At 39.7% G+C, this 14,351-nt stretch overlaps 1 protein-coding gene across 1 annotated transcript in view; it reads left to right on the top strand.

Annotated features, from left to right (window-relative positions):
- Positions 1-14,351, top strand: part of LOC119583360 (dynein heavy chain 5, axonemal-like) — an 83,363-nt gene that overhangs the window by 46,446 nt on the left and 22,566 nt on the right. The window contains exons 48-63 of the mRNA XM_037931832.1: positions 556-673; positions 2,085-2,290; positions 2,897-3,060; positions 3,366-3,488; positions 4,269-4,461; positions 5,523-5,653; positions 6,081-6,229; positions 6,734-6,903; positions 7,300-7,526; positions 7,885-8,107; positions 8,579-8,777; positions 9,024-9,169; positions 10,338-10,553; positions 11,340-11,605; positions 12,269-12,437; positions 12,782-12,937. Coding sequence (XP_037787760.1) covers positions 556-673; positions 2,085-2,290; positions 2,897-3,060; positions 3,366-3,488; positions 4,269-4,461; positions 5,523-5,653; positions 6,081-6,229; positions 6,734-6,903; positions 7,300-7,526; positions 7,885-8,107; positions 8,579-8,777; positions 9,024-9,169; positions 10,338-10,553; positions 11,340-11,605; positions 12,269-12,437; positions 12,782-12,937 — 2,856 coding nt within the window. The remainder of the gene's footprint in view (positions 1-555; positions 674-2,084; positions 2,291-2,896; positions 3,061-3,365; positions 3,489-4,268; positions 4,462-5,522; positions 5,654-6,080; positions 6,230-6,733; positions 6,904-7,299; positions 7,527-7,884; positions 8,108-8,578; positions 8,778-9,023; positions 9,170-10,337; positions 10,554-11,339; positions 11,606-12,268; positions 12,438-12,781; positions 12,938-14,351) is intronic.

The raw sequence follows: 14,351 nt of genomic DNA, 5'->3' as shown, positions 1-14,351 counted from the left end.
CACACACACACACACACACACACACAACACACACAACACATCACACACACACAACACACACATACACATACACAACACACACACACACACAAACACACATACACACACACACACACACCACACACACAACACACACACACACACACAATTATATTTCTTCTTCTCTTCTTCTTTCTTTTCTTCCTACTTCTTTCTTCTATGAAAAAAACAGCTATTATAAGAAACGAAGCAAATGTTAATTTTTTTTATTGTGGCCGTTTTCCTTTTCATCACCACGTTACTGTGTTTGTTTTCTTTTTATCTTCTTGAATCGGTTATCCAAGAATAGTTTTTAAGAATCGAAAAAAACAAGCAGGTAAAATCGAAATAAATCGTTGATAAAATTGAAACATTGAAAAAAACGAAATAAAATAGAGAGAGAGAGAGAGAGAGAGAGAGAGAGGCAGAGACAAAGAGAAAGAGAGAGAGAGGGAGAGAATTAAACGAAATGTAACCAAAATATATCCAGCTTCCTTTATATGTATTTCGATCTACCTTTATACTTGCGTGTTTCAGCCCACCAACGAGATCGTGCGCCAGACCATGGAGATGGGCGGGTTTTACAGCCTCGAGAAACCGGGCGATTTCATTCACATTGTGGACTTGCAGTTTTTGGCAGCTATGGGGCACCCAGGTAAGGTTTCTCTTTATTTCGTTTTATCTCTCTCTCTCTCTCTCTCTCTCTCTCTCTCTCTCTCTCTCTCTCTCTCTCTCTCTCTCTCTCTCTCTCTCTCTCTCTTCTCTCTCGTCTCTCTGTCTCTTCTCTTGGCCTCACGGTAAGGTTTATCTTTTATCTTCGTTTTTTTTCTTTTTCTTTTCTTTCTTCTTTTCTACTTTCTCTCTCTTCTCTGCTTTTCTCTTCTCTCTTCTTTTCTCGTCTCTTTTCTCTGTTTTATTTGTATCTTTTTACTCTAGTTTTATTTTTTTTTTTTTTTTTTTTTTTTCATTTTCTTCTTTTATTCATGTTCTTTCTGCTTGATTTTTCTTCACATGCCTTGTATTTTTTTTTTTTTTTTTGTTTATTTTTTATATTTTTTTAATTCCATCTCTTTCTATATTCATATCCTTCTGCTGGAGTTTTCTACACATGCCATTGTAATTCTATGCGATAGGAAAATAGAAATTAAAAATTCATTTTGTTCAACTACCAAAATTATTTTTGAATAAACGATGAAAATATGTGATTGTGAGCTAGTAACGATCATTTGAAACATATACACGATATTGAATAACATCAGGCAGTGATAACCGGTTTTTGAAATAAATTGTTATTCAGGTTTGAATATTTTGACTTTGTATTTTCTTCATCTCTTTAACAACGAATAATAAGAAAAATAATAATAATAATAATTCACGACCGATTTCAGAAGATGTCACTATATTCAGTAAAAGTATTTTTTCCGTCTCAACTTTATCCATCATTTTTTTTAACGACGAAAAAGCAGCACTGGCCAGGCGGCGCTAGGAACAACATCCTTTAATAACAACAACATCCTTTAATAACAACAACATCCTTTAATAAAACAACATCCTTTAATAACAACAACATCCTTTAACGTGGCACTGATTATCAATTTTAAAGAATGTCACTATGATCTGTAAAAAATACTTTCCTTTTCTATTTTATTTAAAAGACGAGTTGGGCGGTTGGAATGACTTTCCGTTCGTTAATAAATGACAAATTATTGGTGACCGATTAAATAAAAAATGCCCATATGATCGGCAAATTAATATTTCTCCTTCTGTTCTTCTAATTTTTACGAGGAATAATAATAGCAAAAGCAAAACAAAAAATAATATATAAATAAATTTTAAAAGATAGATATGATAATGATAATAATAATAATAATGATAATAATAATTTCCTTTTCTCTTTCTCCATCTTTTCTCACGACGAATAATAATAACGAAAAAAACGAAAAAAACAATAACTTCCTTTTCATTTTTACATTTTAATTTCTTTTTTTTCTTCTTCTTTTTACGACGAATAATATCACACAAAAAAAAAATAAATAATAATAAAAAAAAAAAAAACCGTTTTGCAGGCGGCGGCAGGAACGACATCCCTCCCCGCCTGAAGCGCCACTTCTGCATCTTCAACTCCACCATCCCATCGGAGTCCTCGATTGACAAGATCTTCGGAGTAATCGCCCGGGGACACTTCAGCGCCAAGAGGGGCTTCAACCAGGAGATTCGAGACATGCTGGAGAAGGTCATTCCGCTCACGAGGAAGCTGTGGGCGCATACGAAGGTAGGCCTGGGGGAGGGCGGGCGGGGATGGGAGAGGGCGGGCGGGGATGGGAGAGGGCGGGCGGGGATGGGAGAGGGTGGGAAGTAGGTGGGGAGAGGGTGGGCAGGGTGGGGAGAAGGTGGGCGTATAGGAAGGTAAGAGTCAGTAAGTGGGGGGTAGACTGGGTTGAAGATACTGTACATGAGTTCTGTGTGTGTGCTGATAGATAGATAGATAGATAGATAAATAGGTAGATAGATGGATGGGTAAATATATAGATCGAGCGGGAAGAAGGGTGAGAGGGAAAAAAGAGGAGGGAGAAAGAGAGGAAGATGATGGAGACAGAGAGAAAGAGAAAGGGGAGAGAGAGAGGTGTGAGGAAGAGAAGAAGGTGAGAGAGAGAGGGGGAGAAGATGAGGGGAGGAAGAATGGGGCGGGGGGGGCAGGGGGGGTATTAGAGTGAGACAAAAAAATATATATATATACACACATATATGTATATATATATATATATATATTATATATATATATATATATATATATATATATATATATATATATTCTACATACACACAAAAAAAATTTAAAGCATACATTAGTCGTGTTTTTTTGTGTTTTTTTTTTCAGAGTAAGCTTCTTCCAACGCCAGCCAAGTTTCATTACGTCTTCAACCTCCGCGATTTGTCGCGCATCTGGCAGGGGATGATCGGTGCCACGGCCAACGTAATAAGCACCAGTGACACTCTATTGGCTCTCTGGCGCCACGAGTGCTGCCGGGTGATAGCAGATCGGTATGTAGCCGTTAGAGGAAATAATTCAAGTTATGATAATAGTAGTAGTGATTTGATAATGATGATAATTATGAAGGTAATGTTCATAATGATAGTGGTAGTGATAATGATTATAGTAATAATAAAAGTACTATTCATATTGTTAATTATAATGATAATTATGAAAGCAGTAGACTTAATAAAGAGAATGATGATGAATTTAATATTGATAATGAAATGATGATAATGATACAACTAATACTGATATTAAGAACCCAAGCCATTATGATCTTTATTTTTCTTTTCTTAAACAAAAAAAAATCCAGTTTCACGACGCCCAAGGACGTGCGCTGGTTCGAGGACACGATGGTGGCGCTGGCGAAGCAGGAACTGGGGCCGAGCCTGACCAAGAAGATCTCTCAGACGCATTACTTCGTCGATTTCCTGAGGTGAGACTTGAGTTGGAAAGGCACGGAGTGATAATTAGGAGAGCTTCGGAGGGAAGGATGGTGGGAGCAAATGCGAAGAAAGTAATAAGCGGCAAATTAAAGAAGAAGTAGTAAAGGATCTTAGATAGACTATTGATGGGTAAGTTAATGCAAGAAGTAAATTGTCAGTGGGACGTATGCAAAAGAGAGGTAATTAAAGAAACGAATGAATACAAAATAACAACAAAGCATGGGCAGAGTAAAAAATGCAAATTAAAGCGATGCAACTAAAATACGACACATTATAAGTAAGCAAAGAAAAAAAAACAATAAAAGTAAAAGAGTAATGAAACACGAACTTAGTAATCAAAGTCAGAGGAAAGATTTACATTTTTCTTTGTTATTCGTTACTCATTTTTAAATGTGTAGGGAAGAGGCATTAGTAATTACGAATCAAGTATTAGAGTTTGTGATAGGCAGTAGTGATATTAAAACTGAATATAAAATATACTAAGGAGTTTTAAGGAATGTTAATCATACTAGACGATAGTGACGTTCATAACGACGACACTAATACTATTGTCAATAATATTAATAAGTCTACAAGAGTGGACGACCCAAAACCCACTTTCAAATAATACAAACAAAAACAAACTCGCATCCTTGGTCAAGAGAGACGCCCCGAAACTCACTTAAACGATAAAAAACAAAAACAAACTCGCATCCTTGATCAACAGAGACGCCCCGAAAGTCACTTAAATGATAAAAAAACAAAAACAAACTCGCATCCTTGATCAACAGAGACGCCCCGGAACCCACGGGCGACGAAGGGGAAGACCTGGACATGGAGATGCCGAAGGTGTACGAGCCCATCCCGTCCTTCACCGCCCTCGAGCAGCGCCTGCAGATGTTCCTGTCGCAGTACAACGAGATCATTCGCGGCGCCGGCATGGACCTCGTGTTCTTCAAGGACGCCATGATCCACCTGACGAAGGTATGGGAGAGACGACCAAGGAGGAGAATTTTGCGGGTTTTTTTTCAGGTATTTAGTAATGCATGTTCTAGGGGGAAATGCAATGATTTAGCAAAGTATTTTGTTTTCTTTCTTTTAGAAGTGTTTGTATGTTGATTGTTGCATTCGCTATCCAAACTTCATGATTACGTAACATTAATTGGGATATCAGTGTTTTACTTTCTGATATGAAACCAAAATTAGGAAATACTGCTTACTATATTGGTACAAAACTAATGTCTTTTTTTTATACCAAAATTTCCGGTTCTTAATATCAGTATTAGTTGTATCGTTATCATTATTTCATTATTAATATAAAATTCATCATCATTCTCTTTATTAATTCTACTGCTTTCATCATTATCATTATAATTAACAATATGAATAGTACTTTTATTATTACTATAATCATTATCACTACCACTATCATTATGAACATTACCTTCATAATTATCATCATCACCATTATCAAATCACTACTACTATTATCATAACTTGAATTATTTCCCTCGATACGCAACTGTACGAAATGAAAATCAAATGAAGAAATGCCGTTAGCCAAAACAACACAAACCGAACATATATTTTCTTTCACCCTCTAGATAATAAGAATAAGGTCAAGACATACCATTTGCCATAACACAAACCCAATATATATTTTTCAACACCTAGATAATAAGCATGTAATCAGGAAATGTCATTTGTTATAACAAATCAATAAGTCAGAACATAACACAGTATCATAACACAAACCCAATACATATTTTCTCTCAACGCCTAGATAATAAAAATATAATGCAAAAAAAAATCATTTATTATAACACAATCGATAACACAACACAAGCATAACATACCACAATTTCATAACAAGCATAACATACCATAATCATAACACAAGCATAACACACCACAATTTCATAGCACAATCAAGTCATAACACAATTTCATAACACAGGCATAGCACACCACAATTTCATAGCACAGTCAAACCCTAACACAATTTGATAACACAAAGGCCAACACGCATTTTCCGCCCCGCCCAGATCTCTCGCATCATCCGAAACCCCGGAGGCAACGCTCTCCTCGTCGGCGTCGGAGGCTCGGGCAAGCAGTCGCTCACAAAATTGGCTTCTTTTATCGCCGGCTATAAAACTTTCCAAATTACTCTCACAAGGTTGGTAGTCATTAAGGCGTTTCTGCTTTATTTATTTATCCGCTTCCATTATGATTACATTGTTGCAGGAAGTTCGTTTTTTTTTTTTTTTTTGTAAGGGATACATTCATTATCTTTTTTTATTATATTATTATTGTATTAATTGTATCGCAAGGTGTTTTTTTTTTTTTTTCTTAATAACTTTATTTTGTAATGCGATTAAGATTTTTTTTCATCTTAATTGTTTGTCTTAATCATTCATCTTGATTATCTGACAATATTTCAGTAGTTAATGAGAGATATTTTTCGAAATCTTATTTATGTATGTCGAGAATTATAAAAATAATTATCTACCATTATCTAAGGATATTTCTTTGTACACATTAGTATGTAATTGCTATGGTATATCTTTATGTAGATGGATGAACATTCACACTTTAACGAACAGGTCTTACAATACAACGAATCTCCTGGAAGACTTGAAGGTTTTGTTCAGGACGTGTGGCATCCAAGGCAAAGGCACCACTTTCATCTTCACTGATCAGGATGTGAAAGAAGAAGGCTTTCTGGAGTATCTGAACAACGTCCTTTCGTCGGGTAGGTTGTTTGTCTCTCTCTCTCTCTCTCTCTCTCTCTCTCTCTCTCTCTCTCTCTCTCTCTCTCTCTCTCTCTCTCTCTCTCTCTCTTCTCTCTCTCTCTCCTCTCTCTCTCCCTCTCTCTCTCTCTCTCTCTCTTTCTCTCTCTCTCTTTCTCTCTCTCTCTCTCTCTCTCCCTCTCTCTCTATCTATCTATCTATCTATCTCGTCATATATCGTTCATTTACAGCAATAGTAAGAAACATTTTTATAGTAAAATATGACTGTAACCCGGTAATAAAGAAAAAAATATATATGATAAATAGTGATAATAATAACAGTAATGATGATGGTCATAACATCTATAATAACAATGATAATAAGGGGAATAGTGATAATAGTAACTGTGATGGTGATAATGATGATTATGATAATGATTGTAATGATAATAAAAGGATAACATTACTGTTATAACATTACTATCATGATTATGCATAAGTATAATCCGTTGATAACCAAACCCCAGGCATGGTGAGCAACCTGTTCAACCGCGACGAGCAGGACGAGATCGTGAGCGAGCTGATCCCGGTCATGAAGAGGGAGCACCCACGCCGCCCACCCACGCCCGAAAACGTCATGGATTTCTTCATCACGCGAACGAGGCAGAACCTACACGTTGTCTTGTGCTTTTCTCCGGTTAGTCAGTTGGTTGGTTGTCGAAGAGGAGGAGGAATTAGGCTGTCGAGGTTGACGTGTGGAGGGGGAGGGGGAGGGGGTAATTGGTAAATGGTGATTTGGGTGTTTTTATAGGTGATCAGGGTTGGGATGATGGTAGACTGAAAGGTAGTGTCGAGTTGTTGTTTGTTGGATATGGTTATTTAGAGGATAATACTGCCCTGCGTTCCGTTGGGCCCGATATAATCCCAAGAGGTTGAATATTGAGAAAGGTGATATTATTGAGAGTGGGTAATGGATAGTTGGTTATTTTGTCTATCGCATCACGCGTTCACGGTATATAAGTCGCAATATTACCCTCATATCTTGCCGTCGATAATCGTATGAAAATAACAATCCAAATATTTACAAAATCAGGTCGGAGAGAAGTTCCGGACCCGCGCGCTCAAATTCCCGGGCCTGATCAGCGGCTGCACCATCGACTGGTTCCAGCCGTGGCCGAAGGAGGCGCTGGTGGCGGTGGCGTCGCACTTCCTCGAGGACTACGAGATCATCTGCTCGGACGACACGAAGAGCAGTCTGGTCAAGAGCATGGGCTCCATCCATGACAACGTGGCGCAGCTGTGTTCCGATTACTTTCTGAGGTACATTTGTTTATTATTATTATTATTATTATTATTATTATTATTATTATTATTATTATTATATTATTATTATTTTTTTTTTTTTTTTTTTTTTTTTTTTTTTTTTTTTTTTTTTTTTTTTTTTTTTAGGCTTCGTGATTTTGAGTTTTTTTCTTGTGTGTCGAAATCAAACCTGTTCTTTTGATTGCACGTATTTTTCTAAAGTGTTGCTGTATGTATTTTCTTCATCATCACCTTTTCTTCTCTCTTTTTTTTTTATTAATTTGATTGGATGGTTAACTCAAAGGTGCTGCATCGAATAGGAACGACACTCCTACACCAACACAACACGAAATCAGCGTTTTCCTTTTACTTCCAGGTACCGCCGCGCAGCTCACGTCACCCCGAAGTCCTTCCTGTCCTTCATCAGCATCTACAAGAAAATCTACAACGAAAAGCGCGAGGACATCGGGGACTCCGCGGCGAGGATGACCTCCGGCCTGGACAAACTGCACGAGGCCTCGCAGGCGGTGCAGAGGCTCAGGGAGGAGCTCTTCGTGATGGAGGAGGAGCTAGCCGTGGCCTCAGAGAAGGCTGAGAAGGTGAAGAGAAGCGAGACAGGAGGGAGGGAGGGAGAGTGTGGGGATGGGAAGGAGGGAGGGAGGGAAAGATATGAGGAAGGGGGGAGGGAGAGAAGGTGGGGAGTAGGGAGAGAGAGAAGGAGGGGAGTAGAGAGAGAGAGAGAGAGAGAGAGAGAGAGAGAGAGAGAGAGAGGAGGGGAGAAGAGAGAGAAGAGGAGGGGAGTAGAGAGAGAGAAAGAGAGGAGAAGAGAGAGAGAGAAAAAAAAAGCCGGGCAGACCCAGACAGACAGACAGAAAGTATTCCCAGTTCTGTTAATCTATAAATCTGCTCACAAATATCAGCTTACCCATCTTGCCTCAGCATTATCACCACCAACTACCAAAACATGATAACATACAGTACCTCAGTCAACCAACAGGTAAACCCACTCCAACCACCTTACGCCACAAAGTCCGTCCAAAGCAATCGATGGCCACCTCCCCCTCCTCCAGATCTTGGTCGAGGTGACGAGGCGCGCGCGGGAGGCCGAGACCATCAAGACCGAGGTGGAGAAAGTGCGAGACAAGGCCCAGGCTCTCGTCGACGACATCGCCAAGGACAAGTCGATCGCCGAGGAGAAGCTGGAGGCTGCGAGGCCGGCGCTGGAGGAGGCCGAGGCGGCGCTCAACACGATCAAGCCGGCGCATATCGGTTGGTGTAACGAAGGGAGGGAGGCCCCTTGGGGTCTGGCTTCGTGTGCTTCTGTTTGTTTCTGTTTCTTTTTTTTCCGCGTTTGTTTGTGATCTTGTATCTTGTATATTTTTGTTTTTATTTGTATTTGTATATATATATTTTTTTGTTTCTGTTCATATGGTTGTAGTTATTTGTGTTTGTTGTTTTTTTTTGTTATGTTTTTTTAATGTCATGCGCTAACCTACCTTTTTTTCTCCTTTACAGCCACAATCCGCAAACTAGGTCGACCTCCTCACCTAATCATGCGAATCATGGACTGCGTGTTGCTCCTGTTCCAGCGCCGACTGCAGCCTGTCAAGGCCGACCCTGTGGCAGCCTGCCCCAAACCCTCTTGGCCCGATAGCCTCAAGGTTCATAGTTTTGTGTCTTTTTTTAAGTTTTTTTTTTATGAGACCGTTTTCTTTTTCTTTTTTCTTTCTTTCTCTCTTTTTTCTTTCTTTTTTTTCTCTTTTTTTTAAGAGGGGTATAGATTTTAGTTCAGATTCGGGATTTTTTTAATGTATTTTTGAGGTTGAGGTTTAGAGTACCACTAAAATGTAGAAAGAATGTGTTTCGAGATCTTGCCAATCACATGTCAGCGAAATGTAAAAGATACATATCCAAATACATATACAGATAAATAGACAGACGGATAGATAGCTCAATAAGATAGATATATGTATATGTAAATAAATAAACATAGATAACAGATGTATACGTCTGTGTAACATAAACCTCAATTAGATGATAGATGGACAGATAGATAGAGCTAAACATATACCCCCGGCAGAAGATAAATATCTTCCTCATATGATAGATAGAAAGATAGGTAAATAAGAATATACATCTATATTCTCTTCCCTGTAGAACACAGATATAGAAATAAATCTATAATATTTTCCCCTCACAATGTGGAGGGACAGATGAATATAGCTAAATATATCAAAAGGTAATCAGATAGATAAATATCCTCCCCCCTCAGAAGACAAGTAGAAATCCAAACAGATATGAATGCACAGTACATCTATATTCCTCTTCAAATGACAGATAGACATGATCTATATATGTCCACGGTATACCCCCAGCTCACTCCTCACGTGATAGATAGAAAAAAAGATAGATTAGTAGACATATAGACATAACTATATTGTAGTGAATATTGATTGAATAACAGATAGATATAAATTAATTGATAGATATAGCTAATACACAGGTAGACATAGCCAATTATATAGTTAGTTAGATATAGCCAATACATGATATAGTTAGAAGGCCGATAGATATAGCAAACGACACACAGATCGCTATAGCCAATATACAGATAAATAGTCAATAGATATATAGATATAGTCAGTAGACTTAAATGGCTAATACGCGGATAGACAGAGCTAGTAGCGGATATATATAACCAACACATAGATGGACACAGGCAATAGACAGATAGATAAAGCCGCTAAACAGATAGATTCAGCCACTAGCCAGACTTAACATAAACAGAGCCTGAAATGCCGTCCAACCTCTCTCTCTCCCCGCCCGCAGATGATGGCCAGCACGACGTTCCTGCTGTCGCTGCAGAACTTCCCCAAGGACACCATCAACGACGAGGTGGTGGAGCTGCTGGAGCCCTACTTCGACATGGAGGACTACGACATGGAGACGGCGAAGAGGGTGTGCGGTGACGTGGCGGGGCTCCTGTCGTGGACCCGCGCCATGGCCTTCTTCTTCGGCGTCAACAAGGAGGTTCTGCCGCTCAAGGTACGGAGGGAGGGGGAGAGGGTGGGGGTTGGTGCTGGTGCTGGTGGGTGGGGGCTTGTAGGATTGTGGGTGGGTGGGTGTGGGGTGGGGATTGGAGTGGGAGAGGAGGGTGGGGTGGTGGGTGGATGTGTGGGGGGGTGTGGAGGTGAGGGACGGGTGTGAGGGGTTAAAGGGTTGGTGGGTTTAGGGGTGAAAGGATGGGTGTTGGTGGGTGGGTGGGTGTGAAGGTGAGGTGGGTAGGGGTTGATGGGTATGTGGGTAGTGTGCGTTGGTGTGTGTGTGTGTGGGTGGTTTTATTTACATTTGTTTTGCACTTGTATGTTTATTACGCAGTGTCTTAGGATATGTTTTGAAACAGAATGCGTAAATATGCATTACGTTTTATATTGTTTTATTAAGAATATTACTAACGATCTATGAGCATTTGAATAAGTCCTGTAAAAATAATTTGTATTAATCTTCCTCTTCCTTTTCCTTCAACCTCCTCTCCAAAATGAAATCACTTCCCTCAATAAAATCCATTTCTCCCTACCATTTTTCCGTCCTCCTCCTTTCTTTCCCTCACCCTCTACCCCCCTCCCCCCTGATTTTTCTCCATTCCTTCCCCTCACCGTCTCCGCCTTTCACCCCTCCCCTAATATTCCCCCATTCCCTCCTTCCCCTCACCCTCACCCCTTTCCTCCCTCCATAATCCGCCCCCCCCCCCATGCATTCACTTCCCTTACATTCCTTTCCCTTCCCCTCTTTCTTTCCTTCCTTCCTTCCTCCCCCCCCCCCCCCGCACAGTCCAATCTCGCCCTGCAAGAAGCCCGCCTGCGCGTGGCCATGGCGGACCTGGAGCGCGCGCAGGCCGAACTGGACGAGAAGGAACGCGAACTCGACGTCGTGCGCGGTCAGTACCAAGTGGCTCTGGCGGAGAAACAGAAGCTGATCGATGCCGCTGACGTCTGCAGGAGGAAGATGCAGGCAGCGGCCACCCTCATCAACGGCCTGGCTGGGGAGAAAGTTCGCTGGACGGAACAGAGTAAAGCTTTTCGGGAACAGCTGGGGCGGTGAGTGAGGGAAGGGCGGGAAAGCGGACAGGGATGGTAATGATAAAGAGGACAGTAATGGTAATGATTGTGATGATGATTATAGTACTGATAGAATGACTATTGATGAGAATATTATGATAATTATATAAGCAATACTACTACTACTACTACGACCTAATATTATTATTGTCGTTCTTAAGTAGTGATAATATTTCTAATGAGAATAATACTAATAACACTGATAGAAAAATAATCATACTATTAACAGTGTGATAATGATATATTTATGGTATTAGTGATATTAGTGATATTAGTAGTAAAGTAAAGAAGATTATGATAATATTGATAAGAATAATGGTAAGAATGACGGCGATATATTATATATATATATATATATATATAAAATACACACACACACACACACACACACACACACACACACACACACACACACACAAATATATATATATATATATATATATATATATATATATATATATATATATATAAATGTATGTATAATGCGTGTATGTTTGTGAAACCACGGGCACACATGTCTTTATAACCAACACGATACCACAGCCTCCCCTCCACAACCAGTACTGCAAAGCCGAACTCCCGCAAAACCAACTCCTTCCCGACCTCCAACAGCACGCCATAAACCCCCACCCTTGCACACAGGCTGGTGGGAGACGTCCTGGTGACCACGGCCTTCCTCTCGTACGCCGGGCCCTTCAACCAGGAGTACAGGACCAGGATGACGTCCAGCTGGCGGGAAATGCTGGACACGAGAAAAATACCATACACCGCCGCTCTGGAAATTACTACGTGGCTTGTTGACAATGCGACTGTGAGTAGTCGTTGATAGAGTAACAAGGTTGTTGGTTGAGTAACTGCAAGTTGTTGTTGGTGAAGAAACTGTAAGTTACTGTTGGTAATGTAACTGTAAGTTATTGGTAATGTAACTGCTATTTATAGTTGATGATTGTCATTTTTGATATAGTTGCCATTTGTTGATAGAGCAAGTATAAGTAGTTGGTAGAGTAGTTGATAACTGTAAGTAGATTACAAACCAGTTGAAAGTCGCAGAAAAAAAAATCATCTGTATGTAACAACAGCCAAGACCCATAAAAGGAAGAAAAAAAACGCATCTTATCCAGACTTTCTAGATTTCCTCACCCCCGTTCTGTGCAGGTATCCGAGTGGAATCTGCAAGGCCTCCCGAACGATGAACTGAGCATCCAGAACGGCATCATAGTCAGCAAGGCTTCCTGCTATCCTCTGCTCATAGATCCTCAAGGACAGGGCAAAATATGGATCAAAAATCGAGAATCTTCTAATGAGTTACAGGTGAGTAACACTGTGCGAGGGATGGTTTGGAAATGTTACTTGATCGTGAAGAATAATGAGGAGGAGGATGGCAACAAAAGCGTTGGTTTATGTTGCTCTCTCTCTCTCTCTCTCTCTCTCTCTCTCTCTCTCTCTCTCTCTCTCTCTCTCTCTCTCTCTCTCTCTCTCTCTCTCTCTCTCTCTCTCTATTGGCGCTGTCTATAGGCACCCCCATGCTACCTCTGAATCTTTTGAATACATTGAAAAGGTTTTAGAGAAATGTCTTTAAAACAGAAACCGCTTTTCATCTTAGGCGACCTAAATGATGATTTAACAAAATCTAATGCTAAGTTAGCTAAGATGATTAAGAAAAATAAATTTGAACAAATAATAGATAAGCCTACACGAATTACAGAAAACACCTCTTCTCTGTTGGATTTAATAATAACTAACAGACCAGACATCATTCTTCACTTCGATGTCATCCCGTGTCATGTTGCTGACCATGAACTTATCACGATGACGTTAAATATAAAGAAAACAAACGACCACCAGTAATAAAAACTTTTCGCGATTTCAAACACTATAACCCTCAATCTTTCTGCGAGCTTATCTTGTCTAAAGAAAGTATTCTATCAAATATTTCACTGACAGATAATGTAAACGACCAAGTAACAATCCTTACATAAGTTATTAAAAGCAGCATTGATGCACTGGCTCCCTACGTAACACGAACCGTCAGACGTCCCCCTGCTCCATGGATAAATGACGACATTCAGAGAGCCATTAGCGATAGAAACAATGCCCACCAAGCCCTTAAAAGTAACAGAAATGAGGCCGCCCTTCAGGTAGATTATAAAGTCAAAAAGAAAAATGTAAAACTACTAATTCAACGTGCAAAAAGAAATTATTTCAGAACAGAATATAAGGACAACTCTAATAAAACATGGAAAATTGTTAAAACACTAGTGCCTCACAAAAAGCACCTCATTAATGACTGCATAAGGCCCATACAAAGAACCGACCATTTTAATGACTTTTTTCAAAAATTGGAAAACTAATTTATGAGCAAACAATTGCTTCTACGTTACAACAAAACACAGATCGGGCAAGGCTTACAACTAATTTTTTCAGACCACAACCAGTGGACATAGAAACAATCATCTTAGTAATAAAACATTTTCGCGAAACAAATGCTGTAGGAGCAGACGGCATTGCTTTGCGCTTTATCAGAGATAGTCTACCTGCAACTGTACATTATCTGACGGTCATTATTAACACCTCTCTGGTTACTAGTGTCTTTCCGTCGCTTTGGAAACATGGTATAGTAACACCAATTTTGAAATCGGGGGATATAAACGATGTCAATAATTATCGCCCCATTACTATACTCCCTATTTTATCCAAAATTCTTGAAAAAATTGTAGCAAATCAA

This window comes from Penaeus monodon, chromosome 17 (assembly GCF_015228065.2).
Source record: "Penaeus monodon isolate SGIC_2016 chromosome 17, NSTDA_Pmon_1, whole genome shotgun sequence".
Lineage (NCBI taxonomy): Eukaryota > Metazoa > Arthropoda > Malacostraca > Decapoda > Penaeidae > Penaeus > Penaeus monodon.
Note: the sequence above shows the minus strand (reverse complement) of the source record. Positions and strands in the feature narration are given on the sequence as shown.